This window comes from Lepidochelys olivacea (genome assembly GCF_965140295.1).
Source record: "Lepidochelys olivacea isolate rLepOli2 genome assembly, chromosome: 24".
Classification (NCBI taxonomy): domain Eukaryota; kingdom Metazoa; phylum Chordata; order Testudines; family Cheloniidae; genus Lepidochelys; species Lepidochelys olivacea.
The window spans coordinates 18,583,608-18,601,309 of NC_140434.1; the positions used below are offsets into that span (position 1 = coordinate 18,583,608).

The 17,702-nt window shown below is 64.8% G+C and overlaps 1 protein-coding gene across 1 annotated transcript in view; it reads left to right on the forward strand.

Annotated features, from left to right (window-relative positions):
* Window positions 1-224: 224 nt before the first annotated feature.
* POU2F2 (POU class 2 homeobox 2) overlaps window positions 225-17,702 on the forward strand; it is a gene marked incomplete at its 5' end in the record, with an annotated part of 30,672 nt that continues 13,194 nt past the window's right edge. Inside the window, 10 exons of the mRNA XM_084613678.1 lie at window positions 225-252; window positions 2,268-2,333; window positions 2,599-2,633; window positions 2,853-2,909; window positions 3,640-3,753; window positions 7,298-7,403; window positions 7,625-7,716; window positions 8,110-8,271; window positions 8,428-8,569; window positions 8,894-9,042. Of these exons, the coding sequence (XP_084469804.1) occupies window positions 225-252; window positions 2,268-2,333; window positions 2,599-2,633; window positions 2,853-2,909; window positions 3,640-3,753; window positions 7,298-7,403; window positions 7,625-7,716; window positions 8,110-8,271; window positions 8,428-8,569; window positions 8,894-9,042 (951 nt within the window). The remainder of the gene's footprint in view (window positions 253-2,267; window positions 2,334-2,598; window positions 2,634-2,852; window positions 2,910-3,639; window positions 3,754-7,297; window positions 7,404-7,624; window positions 7,717-8,109; window positions 8,272-8,427; window positions 8,570-8,893; window positions 9,043-17,702) is intronic.

The window sequence follows — 17,702 nt, forward strand, 5'->3', positions numbered from 1 at the left end:
GCACGCCGGGTGTTTTCCTCCCCACTCTCCTCCCCCCTGCAATTTCCTCCCAGCTGCTTCCTGCTGCCTCGTTCCCCCTGCCCCCCCCATGCTCCTTCCCTCTCTCCTCCCCGGGGGGGGGAGCTGGGAACTCCCCCCCTGCTCTGCCCCTCCCCTGTCACACCCCCTCCTCGACCCGCCGGGCACCACGCTGCCGGGGCCCATGCAGCCGAGCTCCCCCCGCCATGGTGAACCCCAACAGGTGGATGCCAGGTAGGGGGTGGGGATAGGAGCAGGGGGCAGGGCTGGGTCGGTTTCCCCTCCCTGGGCTCCCTCTCTGTCTGGCTGTGTTCATGGGGTGGGGGGGCTCCCGGCAGGGGGTGCTGTGGGGAGTGGGACAGGGCTGATTGTGGGGTGTGGAGGGTGGGGGGCACTGGCTGTGGGGGGAGGCTGGCTGTGGGGAGCTGGCCATGGGGGGCTGGCTATGGGGTGGGGGGGCTGGCCATGGGGCACTGGCTGTGGGGTGGGGAGCCTGGCTGTGGGGGGCTGGCCGTTGGGGGGGGCAGCTGTGGGGGGCTGGCTGTGGGGTGGGGGTGCTATCCATGAGGGGCTGGCTGGTCATGGGGGACTGGCCGTGGGGGGCTGGCCATTGGGAGGGGTGGCCATGGGGGGCTGGCTGTGGGGTGGGGGTGCTGGCCGTGAGGGGCTGGCTGGTCATGGGGGGCTGGCCTTGGGGGGCTGGCCGTTGGGGGGGCTGGCCATGGGGGGCTGGCTGTGGGCTGGGAGTGCTGGCCGTGGGGGGCGGGCGCTGGCTGTGGGGGGGCCGGCCGTGGGGGTCCGGCCGATTCCCCGGGGTATTTTTAGCCGGGGTTTCAGTAAATCTGAGGCTGTTTTTAAACCGGCTAAAAATGCGAAAGGGAAACAAATAGGAGAAGTGAAAGTGCCGGGGGGGCTTTGCCAGGCCCGGTCCCCCAGCCCGGCGTGGGGCGCCTGCTCCCGCCGCAGGGCCCGGCCCCCGGCGAGGGTGAGGGGGCAGGCAGGCTTGTGTCTGGGGCTGGGAGGCAGGACTCCCCCAGGCCCCCGGCCCTGCCCCGCCCTGCGGCGGGCAGTTCCACAGGCCAGTCCTGCAGAGCAGAGCTGGGGATGGGGGAGGGGCTGGGCTGCCGGGGGCGGGGGGACATGTTCCTCGCCCCCAGGTGGCCCCAGGGATGGAGAATGCTGATGGGGCCCGGAAAGCGAGACGATGGGGGGCGGGGGGCTGAGGCTGTCACAGCTTGGGAACGTCAGGCCATGACCTGCGGGACGGGCCCCCTGGCTGTACCCTGCCCCCCCAGCCCCCTGCCATACCCCAGCCCCCCCCAGCACTAGGCCCCAGCCCCCTGCCGTACCCCAGGCCCCCCCAGGCCCCAGCCCCACGCCATACCCCAGCCCCCCCTAGTCCCAGGCCCCATCCACCCCGCTGTACCCAGGCCCCCTGGCACCAAGATGTGGCCCCGTCCCCCCCATAGCCAGTCCCTGGGATCCCCAGAATGGGGCCTGCCCCCGCCCCCCCGCCCGCCTGTTTCGGGGTTTGTACCAGTGACTCAGTCCCTCATGCAAATGAGGCAGCAGGTGGCTCTTGACAGCCCCAGGCTCCGGGCCCACTTGCTCCCGGGGCCGCGGAGCCAGCCGAGCAGCCGGGAGCTGGGGGACCGTGTCTGCGGCCTGGGGGGCAGGGACCCCCCTGGGGCTGGCTGGCGGCTTGGAGAGGAAGGGGTTAAATTCTCACCCAGGAGGTGATTGCTGGGGGGTGCTTGGTGGGGAGCAGGGTTGGGCGGGGGTGGGGAGTTGGCTGGGTTATGGGTCACCCCCAATTTGAGTTGGTGGGGGAGGGGCTGGGGGAGGGAATCTGATGGGGCGGGGGTTGGGCTGAAGGTTTCCATCTGTGGGAGGGGGGAGCCCCAGCCAGAGAGCACTGAGCGGGGGAGGGGAAAGGGCCCATGTCCCATCCCCACCCCGGGCTGGCGCCCCCTAGAGGGGACAGGCCCCATGTCCCATTCCCCCCCGCCTGGGGCTGGATCGGGGCCAGTTCTGTGCCCCACCGCAGCGAAGGGACCCGGCCCCCCCTGGCTGGATGCTCAGTCTCAGGGCTTGTCACTGAGCAGCCAACGGGAGCCCGGACTCCTGGGTTCTCTCCTGGCTCCGGGAGGGGAGTGGGGCCTAGTGGTTAGAGTGGGGCGGGGGCGGGGGGAGCCAGGACGCCTGGGTCCCAGGCCCGGTCATTCATCGCTCCCTGTCTCTCTCTCTAGAAATAAGAATGTCTAAGCCTCTGGAGCTGGAGAAGGCGCGAGTGCAGCTGCATGGGGAGCACACAGGTACCCCCGAGACCCCACTGGGGGCTGCCCCCCATCTCCCTGCTGGGGCTGCCCCTCCCCGGAGGCTGCCCCCCTCCCCCCACCAGTCTCTCTCCCGCAGCAGAGCTGGTGAAGGGGGTCAGGAACGAGGCCCTTAGCAGGCCCTGTGGGTGCCCTGGTTTGGGGGGCCCAGTGTTGGGGGGCAGGGCCCTGGGTGGGGGGTTGTGAGGGTTTGATCCCGCTGCGGGGGGCAGGAGACGAAGGTTCATTTTCTCTCTTGTTCCAGACACAGAACGAAACGGCCCCGACACAAACCACCAGGTGAGTGAGACGGGGGGGCTCTTTGGGGGGCAGTGTGGCAGGGGCCTGAGAGGTGGGGGGGCAGGGGAGGGCGGTGGGGGAGCAGTGGGGTTGGGGGGAAGAGACAGCGTGCAGGGCTGGGGGGTCACGGTGGGGGAGTGCACTGGGGTTGTGGGGAGCATGGGGGCAGAGGAGGGTCCCCATCCCTCCACTGACTTGGGGTCCCCCCGTCTGTCGCAGACCCAGCAGAGCAAACCAGCCCCATTCTCTCCGGCCCCCACCGGCCCCAGCCCCAAGGTAAGAGCCGTGCCTGGCAGGGGGGCCGGTGGGGGGCAGTGCCTGGCGGGGGGCTAGCGGGGGGGCCATGCCTGGTTCCCAGGGGTTTCCACCCCCCCCGTTCCTGTTTTTGCTCGGTTGGCTGGCTGCGGGCGATGACTCAGGGGGGTGGGGGTGGGGGGAAATCCCGGGGCCCCCGGGGCGGCAGCAAAACAGGAAGCGGCTCAGCGGGCGGGGGGGCGGGAGAGAGCGCGAGCGAGCGAGCGCCCCACCCCCCCGCCAACCCCCCTCCGCAAGCTGGGGAGCTGACCCCCCAGGAACCTTGTCAGGTAACCCTGGTCCTTCCCCCCCCTCGCAGCTCCCCAGCCCGGCCCCCCCATATGCCCCCCCATGCCGGCGGGGCCGGGGGAGGGGATCTCCCCGCCCAGCACCTCAGGGTTTCCGGGGGGGGGTGAGTCTGGCTCCCGGGGGGGAGGGAGAAATCAGCGTGAGAACGGCCCCGGCTGGCCTGGGGCCAAAAGTCTCCCCCCACCTGGCCCCCCTCTGACCCCTGGCCCCCCGCCATGTCCCCTCTGATTCCTGACCCCCCCCAGGTCCTGCTGTGACCCCGACTCCTCCGCTCCAACCCCCCTTCCAGGCCCTCTCAGACGCCCCACACCAGACCCCCAGATGTGACCCTTTACCCCCTACCAATGCCCTGCCCTGCCCCCCCAGTGCCCTGCCCCCCTGACCAGTCTCTCCTCTCCCCCAGATCAAGGCGGAGGACCCCCCAGCCCTGCCTCCAGCTCCAGCACCTGCCCCCCCGGCCCAGCAGCCCCACCTGCCCCAGGCCCAGCTCATGTTAGCCGGCAGCCAGCTGGCCGGGGTGAGTGGGGGCCCCTGGTGGCGAGGGGGGTGTTGGGTCAGGGGCCTTTCCCCTCTAGGGGGCGCCGGCCCGGGGTGGGGGGCGGGGAATGGGATACGGGGCCTTTCCCCTCTAGGGGGCGCCAGCCCGGGGGTGGGGGGCGGGGAATGGGACACGGGGCCTTTCGCCTCTAGGGGGCGCCAGACCGGGGGTGGGGGCCGGGGAATGGGACACGGGGCCTTTCCCCTCTAGGGGGCGCCAGACCGGGGGTGGGGGGCGGGGAATGGGACACGGGGCCTTTCGCCTCTAGGGGGCGCCGGCCTGGGGCTGGGGGGGGCGGGGAATGGGACACGGGGCCTTTCCCCTCTAGGGGGCGCCGGCCCGGGGGTGGGGGGCGGGGAATGGGACACGGGGCCTTTCCCCTCTAGGGGGCGCCAGACCGGGGGTGGGGGGGGCGGGGAATGGGACACGGGGCCTTTCGCCTCTAGGGGGCGCCAGACCGGGGGTGGGGGGCGGGGAATGGGACACGGGGCCTTTCCCCTCTAGGGGGCGCCAGACCGGGGGTGGGGGCCGGGGAATGGGACACGGGGCCTTTCGCCTCTAGGGGGCGCCAGACCGGGGGTGGGGGGCGGGGAATGGGACACGGGGCCTTTCGCCTCTAGGGGGCGCCGGCCTGGGGCTGGGGGGGGCGGGGAATGGGACACAGGGCCTTTCCCCTCTAGGGGGCGCCGGCCCGGGGGTGGGGGCCGGGGAATGGGACATGGGGCCTTTCCCCTCTAGGGGGCGCCGGCCCGGGGTGGGGGGCGGGGAATGGGACACGGGGCCTTTCCCCTCTAGGGGGCGCCAGACCGGGGGTGGGGGGCGGGGAATGGGACACGGGGCCTTTCGCCTCTAGGGGGCACCGGCCTGGGGCTGGGGGGGGCGGGGAATGGGACACGGGGCCTTTCCCCTCTAGGGGGCGCCGGCCTGGGGCTGGGGGGGGCGGGGAATGGGACACGGGGCCTTTCCCCTCTAGGGGGCGCCGGCCCGGGGTGGGGGGCGGGGAATGGGATACGGGGCCTTTCCCCTGCAGGGAGTGCCGGCCCGGGGGTGGGGGGCGGGGAATGGGACATGGGGCCTTTCCCCTCTAGGGGGCGCCGGCCTGGGGTGGGGGGCGGGGAATGGGACATGGGGCCTTTCCCCTCTAGGGGGCACCGGCCCAGGGGCTGGCTCAGGGGGCAGGAAACGGGGCACGGGGCCCTTCGCCTGCAGGGGGGCTGGTTCCCGGTTGGCTCGGGGGCAGCGGCATGTAAGTGGGGGTCCCAGGCTGGTGCCCCGGGGCTAACGGGGGTGGGGGCTGCTTTGCTGCTTGCTGGCGCTTCTGGCGGGGACGCTCTGGGACTAACCTGCTGCTTCCCCTCCCCCCGCGCCCCCCGCGCCCCGGCTCGCCCGGCCCCCAGCTGACGGCCCTGATGCCTGCCCAGCAGCAGCTCCTCCTGCAGCAGGCCCAGGCGCAGCTCCTGGCCGCGGCCGCTGCAGCCAACGCCGCCAGCCAGCCGCCGGGGGGCGAGGCACCCCAGAGCCAGCCGCAAACGCCCCAGCTGGCTCTGTCACAGCCCATCCAGCTCACTGCACAGGTAAGGGATGGGCCCCGCGGGGGCGCTGCATCGCGCTGGGCACTGCGGGGGGCGCTGCATCTCGCGGGGCACTGCGCGGGGCCACTGCATCGCACGGGGCACTGCGGGGAGCACTGCATCACACGGGCCACTGTGTGGGGTCACTGCATCGTGCGGGGCACTGGGAGGTATCACAGAAATGTGCTGGGCACTGCGGAGGGGTCACTGCATCACACAGGGCTTTGCGGGGGGTCGCTGCACTGCAGAGGGGGTCACTGCATCGCGCTGTGCACTGGGGGGGATAACAGAAGTGTGCTGGGCACTGCAGGGGGGTGTCACCGCATCGCACCGGGCACTGTCGGGCATCACTTCACTGGGCTTGGCATTGCAGGTTGTCACTGCATCACACTGGGCACCCTGGGGGGTCACTGCATCATGCTGGGCACTGCAGGGGGTGTCTGTGTCGCACTGGGCACTGTTGGGTGTGTCACTGCATTGCACCAGGCACTAAGGGGTGTCACTGCACTGAGCTTGGTATTGTAGATGGTCACTGCATCGCACTGGACACCATGAGGAGGGCACTGTATCATGCTGGACACTGCATGGGGGGCACTGCATCCTGCTGGGACCATGGGGGGTGTCACTGCAGGGCGCTGGGCATCTTGGGGGGTGTCTCTGCATCACACAAAGCAAGGGGGAGTGTCACTGCACTGCAGGAGATGTTACTGCACTGCGCCGGGCACTGTGGGAGGGTCACTGCACCCAGCTGGGCACTGCAGGAGATGTTACTGCACTGCGCCGGGCACTGGGGGGGGGTCACTGCACCCAGCTGGGCACTGCAGGAGATGTTACTGCACTGCGCCGGGCATTGCGGGGGGGGTCACTGCACCCAGCTGGGCACTGCAGGACATGTTACTGCACTGCGCCGGGCACTGCGGGGGGGTCACTGCACCCAGCTGGGCACTGCAGGAGAAGTTACTGCACTGCGCCGGGCACTGCGGGGGGGTCACTGCACCCAGCTGGGCACTGCAGGAGATGTTACTGCACTGCGCCGGGCACTGCGGGGGGGTCACGGCACCCAGCTGGGCACTGCAGGAGATGTTACTGCACTGCGCCGGGCACTGGGGGGGGTCACTGCACCCAGCTGGGCACTGCAGGAGATGTTACTGCACTGCACCGGGCACTGGGGGGGTCACTGCACCCAGTTGGGCACTGCAGGAGATGTTACTGCACTGCGCCGGGCACTGCAGGGGGGGTCACTGCACCCAGATGGGCACTGCAGGAGATGTTACTGCACTGCGCCGTGCATTGCGGGGGGGGTGTCACTGCACCCAGCTGGGCACTGCAGGAGATGTTACTGCACTGCGCTGGGCACTGCGGGGGGGTCACTGCACCCAGCTGAGCACTGCAGGAGATGTTACTGCACTGCGCCGGGCACTGGGGGGTCACTGCACCCAGCTGGGCACTGCAGGAGATGTTACTGTACTGCGCCGGGCACTGCGGGGGGGTCACTGCACCCAGCTGGGCACTGCAGGAGATGTTACTGCACTGCGCCGGGCACTGCGGGGGGGTCACGGCACCCAGCTGGGCACTGCAGGAGAAGTTACTGCACTGCGCCGGGCACTGCGGGGGGGTCACTGCACCCAGCTGGGCACTGCAGGAGATGTTACTGCACTGTGCCGGGCACTGCGGGGGGGTCACTGTACCCAGCTGGGCACTGCAGGAGAAGTTGCTGCACTGCGCCGGGCACTGCGGGGGGGTCACTGCATCCAGCTGGGCACTGCAGGAGATGTTACTGCACTGCGCCGGGCACTGTGGGGTGTGTGTGTGTGTGTCACTGCGTCTCGCTGTGCACCATAGGTGGGGAGAGCAGTCAGTTGCCATGCACCGTGGCCGCACTGTGGCTCTGAGCCCCACACGGCGCCAGGGCCTGCCCCCATTTCCCCCCTGACCCTCTCTCTGTCCCCCAGGACATCCAGCAGCTCCTTCAGCTCCAGCAGCTGGTGCTTGTCCCTGGGCACCACCTCCAGCCGCCCGCCCAGTTCCTGCTGCCACAGGCCCAGCAAGGACAGCAAGGTACAGCCCCCCCCCGGCACGGCCCCCCAGCCTCTGCCCCCCAGCCGCTCCTGCAGCATTCGGCCAGGGAGCCCTCTAGCATCAGCTCCCACGCACCACCCCAGAGGGGCGGCATCTCTGCCCGGGTGAAGGGTCCCTGTATGCCCAGCCCCGCGCCCCCCCAGAGGCAGGCGCATTGCAGAGGCAGGGCGCCCGGGCTCACTCTCTCTCCTCTCCTGCAGGGCTGCTCCCGACACCAAATCTCTTTCAGCTACCTCAGCAAAGCCCGGGGGGGCTCCTGCCAACCCCCCCCCGCGCCGGGCTGCCCGCACAGGTGAGCCGGGTGGGGGGGGCAGAGGGGTCGATATCCTCCTCCCACCTGTCTGTCCGTCCATCCCCCTGACCCCCATCCGTCGGTCCATCCGTCAATTTCCCCCCACCCCCATCCGTCTGTCCCTGTCCATAAGCCCCACACCATCTGTCTGTCCATCTCCCCCCACACCATCCATCCGTCCCTCCGTCCATCAGCCCTACACCATCTGTCCATCCGTCCATCACCCCCCACACCATCCGTCTGTCCGTCCGTCCGTCCATCCATCAACCCCCACACCATCCGTCCGTCCATCCATCCCCCCATCCAGCACGGGGCACGAGGTCTGTGCTGGCTGCTGGGGTGCATGGATCCCCCTGTCTCCTGTGCCCCCCAGTGACCCCCTGTCCCCCCCAGCCAGTGACTCGGCCGGGCCTCCCCGAGTCCCACCTTGCGCACCCCCAGCCCCCGAAATGCCTGGAGCCGCCGGCGCACCCCGAGGAGCCCAGCGACCTGGAGGAACTGGAGCAGTTCGCCCGCACCTTCAAACAGCGCCGCATCAAGCTTGGCTTCACGCAGGTACAGCTGGGGGAGGGGCAGCCAGGACGCCTGGGTCCTCTCCTGGCTCTGGGACGGGGGCCTAGTGGTTAGAGCAGGGGGGCTGGGAGCCGGACTCCTGGGTCCTCTCTTGCTGGGGGGCCCTGCTGCTGACTGTGACACCCCTGCCCCCCACAGGGCGACGTAGGGCTGGCCATGGGGAAACTCTACGGCAACGACTTCAGCCAGACGACCATCTCCCGCTTCGAGGCCCTGAACCTCAGCTTCAAGAACATGTGCAAGCTGAAGCCGCTGCTGGAGAAGTGGCTCAATGATGCCGGTGAGGGGGGGACACCTGGGACCTCTGGGAGGGAGGCCTGGGGACCTGGGGGGCCCAGCTGGTCATGACTGGGACTTTGTGGATGGGCAACACAGAGGGGGGTATCAGGCTTTGGGCTGGGGGACTCCTGGGGTGGATGTCTGTGTGCTGGGTGTCTATGGGCTTTGGGGCCCAGAAGGTGGGTCAGGGCGGGGCTGGGAGTCAGGACTCCTGGGTTCTCTCCTGGCTCTGGGAGGGTAGTGAGTCTGGTGGGTTGGGACCGGGATGGCGCAGGCTGGGGGCAGGATAGTGGGGGCCTGAGTGCGTGGTCTGTGCGCCCCCCAGAGACCATGTCGGTGGACTCGACCCTCCCCAGCCCCAACCAGCTGAGCAGCCCCAGCCTGGGCTTTGACGGGCTGCCGGGCCGGCGGCGCAAGAAACGGACCAGCATCGAGACCAACGTGCGCTTTGCCCTGGAGAAGAGCTTTCTCGCGGTGAGCCCCCTCGGAGAGACCCCCCGCCACCCCCGGCCTCACTTGGACCCCAGAGACCCTCCGCCCTAGGAAGACCCTTCCTGGAGAGACCCCCCCATCCCCCTGGGGAACCCCCTCCCATGGTGCTCCCTGCCATCCCGCTGCGTTGCGAGGGACCCCCATTGTAGTGGTGGTCTGTCACCTGTCAGTTCCATCAGCCTCTGCACCACAGGACCGGAGGGGACCTCATGGGAGGCCAATCCTTAAAAAGGCTCCCGAGGGGACCCCGGCAATTCCAGGCCGGCGAGGCTGACTTCAGTCCCGGGCACGCTGGCTGAAACCATCGTGAAGGACATAGCCGTTGGGGAAGAGTCAACAGGGCTTTTGTGAAGGGAAGTCAGGCCTCCCCAGCCCACCAGAGCTCTCTGAGGGGTCAACGAGCGTGTGGACAAGGGGGGTCCAGTGGCTATGGTCTGTCAGGAAGCCTCTGACAAGGCCCCTCACCAAAGGCTCTTAAGCAAAGTGAGCAGTCGTGGGATAAGAGGGCAGGTCCTCTCATGGATGGGTAACTGGTTAAAAGACAGGAAACAAAGGGGAGGAAGAAATGGTCAGTTTTCAGAATGGAGAGAGGTAAATAGTGGTGTCCCCCAGGGGTCTGCCCTGGGCCCAGTCCTATTCAACATACTCATAAATGATCTGGAAAAAGGGGAAGACAGTGTGTCACGGGCTCCCAGGCCCCTGTGCTCGCTCGGCTCCCTGCGAGGAACCCCCAGTGTGACAGCCCTTCTTAGAATCAGATTCATAGACTCTAAGCTCAGAAAGGACCATCATGATCATCTAGTCCGACCTCCTGCACAACGCAGGCCACAGAATCTCACCCACCCACTCCTGCGATAAACCCCTGACCTACGTCTGAGCTATTGAAATCCTCAACTTGTGGTTTAAAGACTTCGAGGAGCAGAGAATCCTCCAGCAAGTGACCCGGGCCCCATGCTGCGGAGGAAGGAGAAAACCCCTCAGGGCCTCTGCCAATCTGCCCTGGGGGAAAATTCCTTCCTGACCCCAAATATGGCAGTCAGCTAAACCCTGGGCATGTGGGCAAGACTCACCAGCCAGCCCCCCAGGAAAGGATTCTCTGTAGTAACTCAGATCCCACCCCATCTAATATCCCATCACAAGCCATTGGGCCTATTTACCGCTAATAGTCGAAAATCAATTAATTGCCAAAATTAGGCTAATCCCATCATATCATCCCTTCCATAAACTTATCAAGCTTAGTCTTGAAACCAGATGTGTCTTTTGCCCCCACTGCTCCCCTTGGGAGGCAGTTCCAGAACTTCATGCCTCTGATGGTTAGAAACCTTCGTCTAATTTCAAGTCTAAACTGCCCAATGGCCAGTTTATATCCATTTGTTCTTGTGTCCACATTGGGACTGAGTTTAAATAATTCCTCTCCCTCCCTGGTATTTATCCCTCTGATATATGTATGGAGAGCAATCCTATCTCCCCTCAGCCTTCTTTTAGTTTTGGTTAGGCTAAAGAAGCCAAGCTCTTTGAGTCTCCTTTCATAAGACAGGTTTTCCATTCCCCGGATCATCCTCGTAGCCCTTCTCGGTACTTGTTCCAGTCTGAATTCATCCTTCTTAAACACGGGAGACCAGAACTGCACCCCGTATTCCAGACGAGGTCTCACCAGGGCCTGGTGCTAACGCCTCCTTATCTCCACTGGAAACGCCTCACCTGGTGCATCCCAAGGCCGCATTTGCTTTTCTCCCGGCCCCATCACATTGGCGGCTCATAGTTATCCTGTGATCAACCAATACTCCGAGGTCAACTTGGGGGTCAGCTCTCTCTGGGGTTGGGCCCTCTGGCCGCCTTCTGGGACCGCACCTCCGAGCCCCCAGCAGCCTGGCTCTGCAGGGAACCCCTCAGGGAGTCCCCTCGCTCTGGACCCCCGGGGCCCCCACCCCCAGAGGGAGCAGCGCCCCCCGATCTCTAGCTGCAGGGACTCCCCGTCAGCATCACACAGGAGGGTTATTGAAGGTCTGGACCCAGCCCGGGCAGTTCTCGGGGCCCTGGGGCCTGGCCAATCTCAGCCCCGGCCAGCTGGGTCTGTCCCTGTCCCCATGGGCTGCGACTGCTCCTTGTCCCCAGCCCAGCCCCCTCCTTCTAGCCGATCAGCTGTTATCATCTCCCCCACCAGCCCCTCCTCTGTCCTTTGTCTTCGGTCCCAGATAAACAGGCCGCTGGGGCCCCTCTCTTCCCTCCTTTGTTCCCCCCTGCAAGGACTTGGCTGGTCAGGGCCCCAGGCCCCTCTCTCCTCAGCCCATTGTCCCCCCACTGGCCAGAACCGGCTGGCTCCCAAGCTGGGCTGGGCCTCCCCGTCACCAGTCACTGGGTCCCCCATCTCCAGGCCGGTGTCTGGGGTCCTGGCTGCTAAGCGAGGTTACACCTGGTCCCCTGCAACAACAAACCCCCTCCCCCAACCTTGTTACACATGCAGCACACAGGGAAACTGAGGCACACACAGTGTTCATGCGAAACACTAAGAAAATCCCGCACTTTGTCACATCTTTCCCCCCTTCGAGTCTGAACTGAGCGGGGTCACTCCAGCCGGTGACCAGGGGAAGTTCAGGGCCCCCTCTCCGGGACAAAGCATCAGCTAGAACATTGGCACTCCCCTGAACGTGGACCACCCCCATCTCATACTCCTGGAGGGACAGACTCCACCTCAGGAGCTTGACGCTGGGCCCTCTCATCTGCTGCAACCGCGGCAGGGCGAATGGTCCGGGTACACCGTGAAGTGAGGCCCAAAGAGATCCGGCTGCAGCCTCTTAAGGTCCACCACAGGGCCAGGCATTCCCTCTCTACGGCTGCATAGCCCTGCTCCTGGGGCAGCAGCTTCCTGCTCCGGTGCCCGGTGGGGTGTCTCTCCCCCTCGAACCAGCACCGCGCCCAGCCCTGTGTCTGGGGCATTGGTGAGCACCATAAAGGGCTTGTCAAAGTCTGGGCCCTTGACCAGATCCTCCTTCAGCGCACAGAGAGCCCTTGAGCACTGCCCGGTCCAGATCAGCTTGTCTGGCTTCCCCTTCTTGCATAGCTCAGTGATGGGGGCCGACACAGAGCTCCAGAGATGCCCCCCCATCCCGATTAAGGCCTGGGCCTGTTTCATAGTCCGGGGAGCAGGCCAGTCTCTGATTGCCCCACCTTGGCCGGCTCTGGCTTTAGGCAGCCGCTCCCCACCTTGTGTCCCAGGTACGACCCCTCTGCCATCCCCACCTTGCATGTCCCAGCCTTTACCGTCAGCCCTGCCTCCTGGAGGCGACTCAGCCCCCTCTTCACCTGGGACGCCTGGTCCTCCCAGGTCTGACTAAACACACAGAGGTTGTCAGGATATGGAAGGGCAGCGTCCTCGACCCTCCCGCCCCAGCATCTGATCCACCCAGCACTGACAGCCCCCCTGGGGCCGAAAGGCAGGACCAGGAACGTGTATGGGGTGGTGAAAGCCGACTTCTGTCTGGCATTGGGATCCAAAGGCACCTGCCAATAGCCTTTGGTGAAATCCCTGGTCGTGGGGTACCGAGTCCCCCGCAACTTGTCTAGGATCTTGTCAGGCCTAGACATGGGCCAGCATCAGACACGGTGATGGCACTGAGCTTCCGATAGGCCACACAGACTGGGATTACCCATCTTTCCTGGGGACCAGCCCCATGGGAGAGGCCCCCAGGGCTGGTGGGTGGCTGGATCACCCCTAAAACCAGCATGTCCCCAACCTCTCCCTCCAGGGCCTGGGCTGTGTTCCCCAATACTCTGAATGTGGAACACCTGACGGGAGGACGGGCTCCCGGCTCCACCCAGTGGACAGCTCGGTTTGTGAGCCCAGGCCAGTTGGAGAACAGCTGTGGGTACGAATGCAGGCCTGTCTGATCTCTGCCTGCCAGACAGGGGTTAGCTGGTCAGAGAGGGGAATTGAGTCCAGCAAGAGACCGGCTCTGGTCACAGGGAAGAGACCCATGCAGGGGATCTTTCCCCTTCTCCCACTGGCCACACATGGCCAGGACCAGCCTCTCCCTGTCACAGTACGTCTCCATCATGTTGACCTGGTCCCCTCGGTGGCTGTGAGCCCGGCTGGGCAGGTCCACCACATCGTTCTCCTCATTCAGCTGCTGGGTGACCTTGAAGGGCTCGTCTCAGGCAGCTCGTGGCTTATTCTACCTCACCGGATGAGACCCCTCAGCTGGTCATAGAATCATAGAATATCAGGGTTGGAGGGGACCTCAGGAGGTCATCTAGTCCCACCCCCTGCTCCAAGCAGGACCAACCCCAACTAAATCATCCCAGCCAGGGCTGTGTCAAGCCTGACCTTAAAAACCTCTAAGGATGGAGATCCCACCACCTCCCTAGGGAACCCATTCCAGGGCTTCACCTCCCTCCATGTGAAACAGTGTTTCCTGATCTCCAGCCTAGACCTCCCCCACTGCAACTTGAGACCATTACTCCTCGTTCTGTCATCTGCTACCACTGAGAATAGTCTAGAGCCATCCTCTTTGGAACCACCTCTCAGGTAGTTGAAAGCAGCTATCAAATCCCCCCTCATTCTTCTCTTCCGCAGACTAAACATCCCCAGTTCCCTCAGCCTCTCCTCATAAGTCACGTGCCCCAGCCCCCGATCATCTTTGTTGCCGGTGCCGTAGGCCGAGCGGTCGTACTGGACCTTCTGCCTCCCTTGGGCCCTGTCACGGAGTGTGGGGGAGTCCAGGCCCTGCACCCCTCTTCCTGGGATCCACTGAGACTCTCAGCCAGCCAGTAAAACAGAAGGTTTATTGCACAACAGGAACACAGTCCACAACAGAGCTTGTGGGTACAACCAGGACCCCTCAGTCACGTCCTTCTGGGGGAGCAGGGAGCTTAGACCCCAGCCCTGGGGTTCCCTGTGTTCCTCTCCCCAGCCCCAAACTGAACTAAACCCACCCAGCAGGTTCCCTGCTGCAGCCTCTGTTCACATTCCTGGGCAGAGGTGTTACCTCCCCCTCCCCCTCCTGGCTCAGGTGACAGGCTCTCAGGTCTCCCATCCCCAGGGCACATTCCCAGGTCAACACTCCCCCCTCCCTGCTGAGTCACATCGTCACATCTCTCCCCCCTTCGAGACTGAACTGAGCGGGGTCACGCTGACCAGTGACCTGGGGAAGTTCGGGGCCCCCTCTCCGGGACAGCGCATCTGCTATCAGGTTGGCACTTCCCTTCACGTGGACCACGTCCATGTCGTAATCCTGCAGGAGCAGGCTCCATCTCAGGAGCTTGGCGTTGGCTCCTTTCATCTGGTGCAGCCAGGTCAGGGGAGAGTGGTCGGTGTAGACGGTGAAGTGTCGCCCGAAGAGATAGGGCTCTAGTTTCTTGAGGGCCCACACCATGGCCAGGCACTCCTTCTCGATGGCCGCGTAGTGTTGCTCCCGGGGTAGCAACTTCTTGCTCAGGTACACGATGGGGTGTCTCTCCCCCTTTTCATCCTCCTGCATTAACACTGCCCCCAGTCCCGTGTCGGAGGCGTCGGTGAACACCACAAAGGGCTTGTCAAAGTCTGGGTTTGCCAGAACTGGGCCACTGACCAGAGCCTTCTTCAGCGCCCGGAAAGCCACCTGGCACTGTTCAGTCCAGACCACCTTGTCTGGCTTCCCCTTCTTGCATAGCTCAGTGATGGGGGTGGCTATGGCGCTAAAGTGGGGCACAAATCTTCGGTAGTATCCTGCCATCCCAATAAAGGCTTGGACCTGCTTTTTGGTGTGGGGAGCGGGCCAGTCTCTGATCACCTCCACCTTGGCTGGTTCCGGCTTTAGGCGGCCACTCCCCACCCGATGGCCCAGGTAAGATACTTCCGCCATCCCCACCTTGCACTTCTCCGCTTTTACAGTCAACCCAGCCCCCTGGAGTCGGTCCAGCACTTGTCTAACCTGGGACACGTGGTCCTCCCAGGTCTGGCTAAAGACACAGATGTCATCAATATACGCCACGGCAAAACTCTCCATCCCCCTCAGGAGCTGGTCCACTAGGCGCTGGAAGGTGGCCGGCGCTCCCTTGAGGCCGAAAGGCAGGGTCAGGAACTCATAGAGCCCCAGAGGGGTGATAAAGGCCGATTTCAGTCAGGCATCTGCATCCAGCGGCACTTGCCAGTAGCCCTTTGTAAGGTCCATGGTGGTAAGGTACCGAGCTCCTCCCAGCTTGTCTAGGAGCTCGTCCGGCCTGGGCATGGGGTAGGCATCCGATACAGTGATGGCATTGAGCTTCCGATAGTCCACACAGAACCGGACCGACCCGTCCTTTTTGGGGACCAGCACCACCGGTGAGGCCCAAGGGCTGGCAGATGGCTGGATCCCCCCCAAAGCCAGCATGTCCCGGACCTCTCTTTCCAGGTCCTGAGCAGTTTTCCCTGTGACTCGGAAGGGGGAGCATCTTATCTGCGGGTGCGACCCTGTCTGCACCCGGTGGACAGTCAGATTAGGGCGTCCAGGCTGGTTGGAAAACAGCTGTCGGTACAGATGCAGAACCTCCCTGACCTCAGCTTGCTGGGCAGGGGTTAGCTGATCCGAGAGGGGAATTGTTTCCAGCGGGGAACCAGCTCTGGTCCCAGGGAATAGATCTACTAAAGGGTCATCTCCCTGCTCTTCCCACTGTCCACACACGGCCAACACCACATTCCCCCTGGCATAATATGGCTTCATCATATTCACATGGTACACCCGGCGGTGGTGCGCCCGGTTTGACAGCTCCACCACATCGTTTACCTCATTGAGCTGCTTGACGACCTTGAAAGGGCCCTCCCAGGCGGCCTGTAGTTTGTTCTTTCTCACGGGGATGAGAACCATCACCGGATCCCCGGTGGCGTAGGCGCGGGCCCGCACCGTGCGGTCATACCAGACCTTCTGCTTCCTCTGGGCTCTGTCCAGATTCTCCCTGGCCAGGCCCATGAGTTCCGCTAGTCTCTCTCGGAAGATCAGGACATACTCCACCACTGACTCTCCATCGGGAGTGGCCTTCCCCTCCCACTCGTCTCTCATCAGGTCCAGGGGGCCCCTCACCCTCCTTCCATATAACAGTTCGAAAGGCGAAAATCCGGTTGACTCCTGGGGCACCTCCCTGTATGCGAACAGCAGGTGAGGTAAGTACTTGTCCCAATCCTGCGGGTGCTGGTTCATAAAGGTTTTCAGCATCATCTTTAGCGTCCCGTTAAACCTCTCCACCAGCCCGTTGGACTGGGGGTGATAAGCTGAGGCCCAGTCGTGCCGGACCCCACATTTCTCCCACAAGCACCGGAGCAGGGCCGACATGAAGTTGGAGCCTTGGTCTGTCAAGACTTCCTTGGGGAACCCCACTCGGCTGAAAATGGTCAGGAGCGCATCGGCCACGGTGTCGGCTTCAATGGAAGCTAAGGGCACTGCCTCGGGGTAGCGGGTGGCAAAATCTACCACCCCCAGAATGTATTTCTTCCCCGACCGGGTCGTCCTGCTGAGAGGCCCCACGATGTCCATGGCCACCTTCTGGAAAGGCTCCTCTATGATGGGCAAAGGTCTCAAAGCCGCTTTCCCCTTGTCCCAGGCCTTCCCCACCCTCTGACAGGGGTCACAGGATCGGCAGTACTGCCGGACCGTGGTAAAGACCCCGGGCCAGTAAAAGTTCTGTAGCAGCCTCTGCCGGGTGCGCCGGATTCCCTGGTGCCCTGCGAGGGGGATGTCATGGGCCAGGGACAGGAGCCTGCGGCGATACTTCTGGGGGACCACCAGCTGCCTCCTGACCCCACAGGACTCTACTTCCCTTGTGGGAGCCCATTCTCGGTACAGGAACCCCTTCTCCCACAGGAACCTCTCCTGGCAGCCTCTCCTCATGGTCCGTCCCACACCGAGGTCGGCCAGGTCCCTGAGCTTCCGCAAGGAGGGATCTTTCCTCAACTCGGCCTGGAACTCAGCGGCTGGGGCAGGGACGGGGCCCGGTTCCCCCTCAGTGACCAGGTCTGAGGCCTCAGCCTCTCTGAGCCGTGCCCCTCGGCCCTCCCTCCCCACCAGGGTAGGGTCCTGCGCCTCCGGTGTGATACCCTCCCCGAGGTCAGGGTGCAGTGCCCCTCGCCGGCTCTGGCTACGCGTCACAACCAGGGCGGCCTGGGGCTTGCTTGGCCAGTCCTCTAGGTCTCCCCCCATCAAAACTTCAGTGGGCAAATGGTGGTGTACCCCCACATCCTTGGGGCCCTCCTTGGTCCCCCATTTCAGGTGTACCCTTGCCACGGGCACCTTAAATGGGGTCCCGCCCACCCCTGTCAGGGTCAGGTAGGTGTTGGGCACCACCCGATCTGGGGCCACCACCTCGGGCCGGGCCAGCGTCACCTCTGCGCCCGTATCCCAGTATCCATTGACCTTCCTCCCATCCACCTCCAGGGGAACAAGGCACTCTCTCCGGAGGGACAGCCCCGCGCCCACCCTGTAAACTGAGCACCCTGAGTCCAGAGCCTCCAGCCCTCTGGCGGAGCTGGCCTGGGGTACTCTTCCCTCCGGGGCAGGTGGTAAACTGGTAGGCCCCCTTTCCTGGGTCGTCTGCCCCTCGTCCAGCTGGGTCCCTACCCAGTTAACCCTGGGTAGGTTGGGTCTGCTCAGTTTGTCCCTGAGCCTGGGGCACTGGGTCCGTACGTGGCCTCTCTG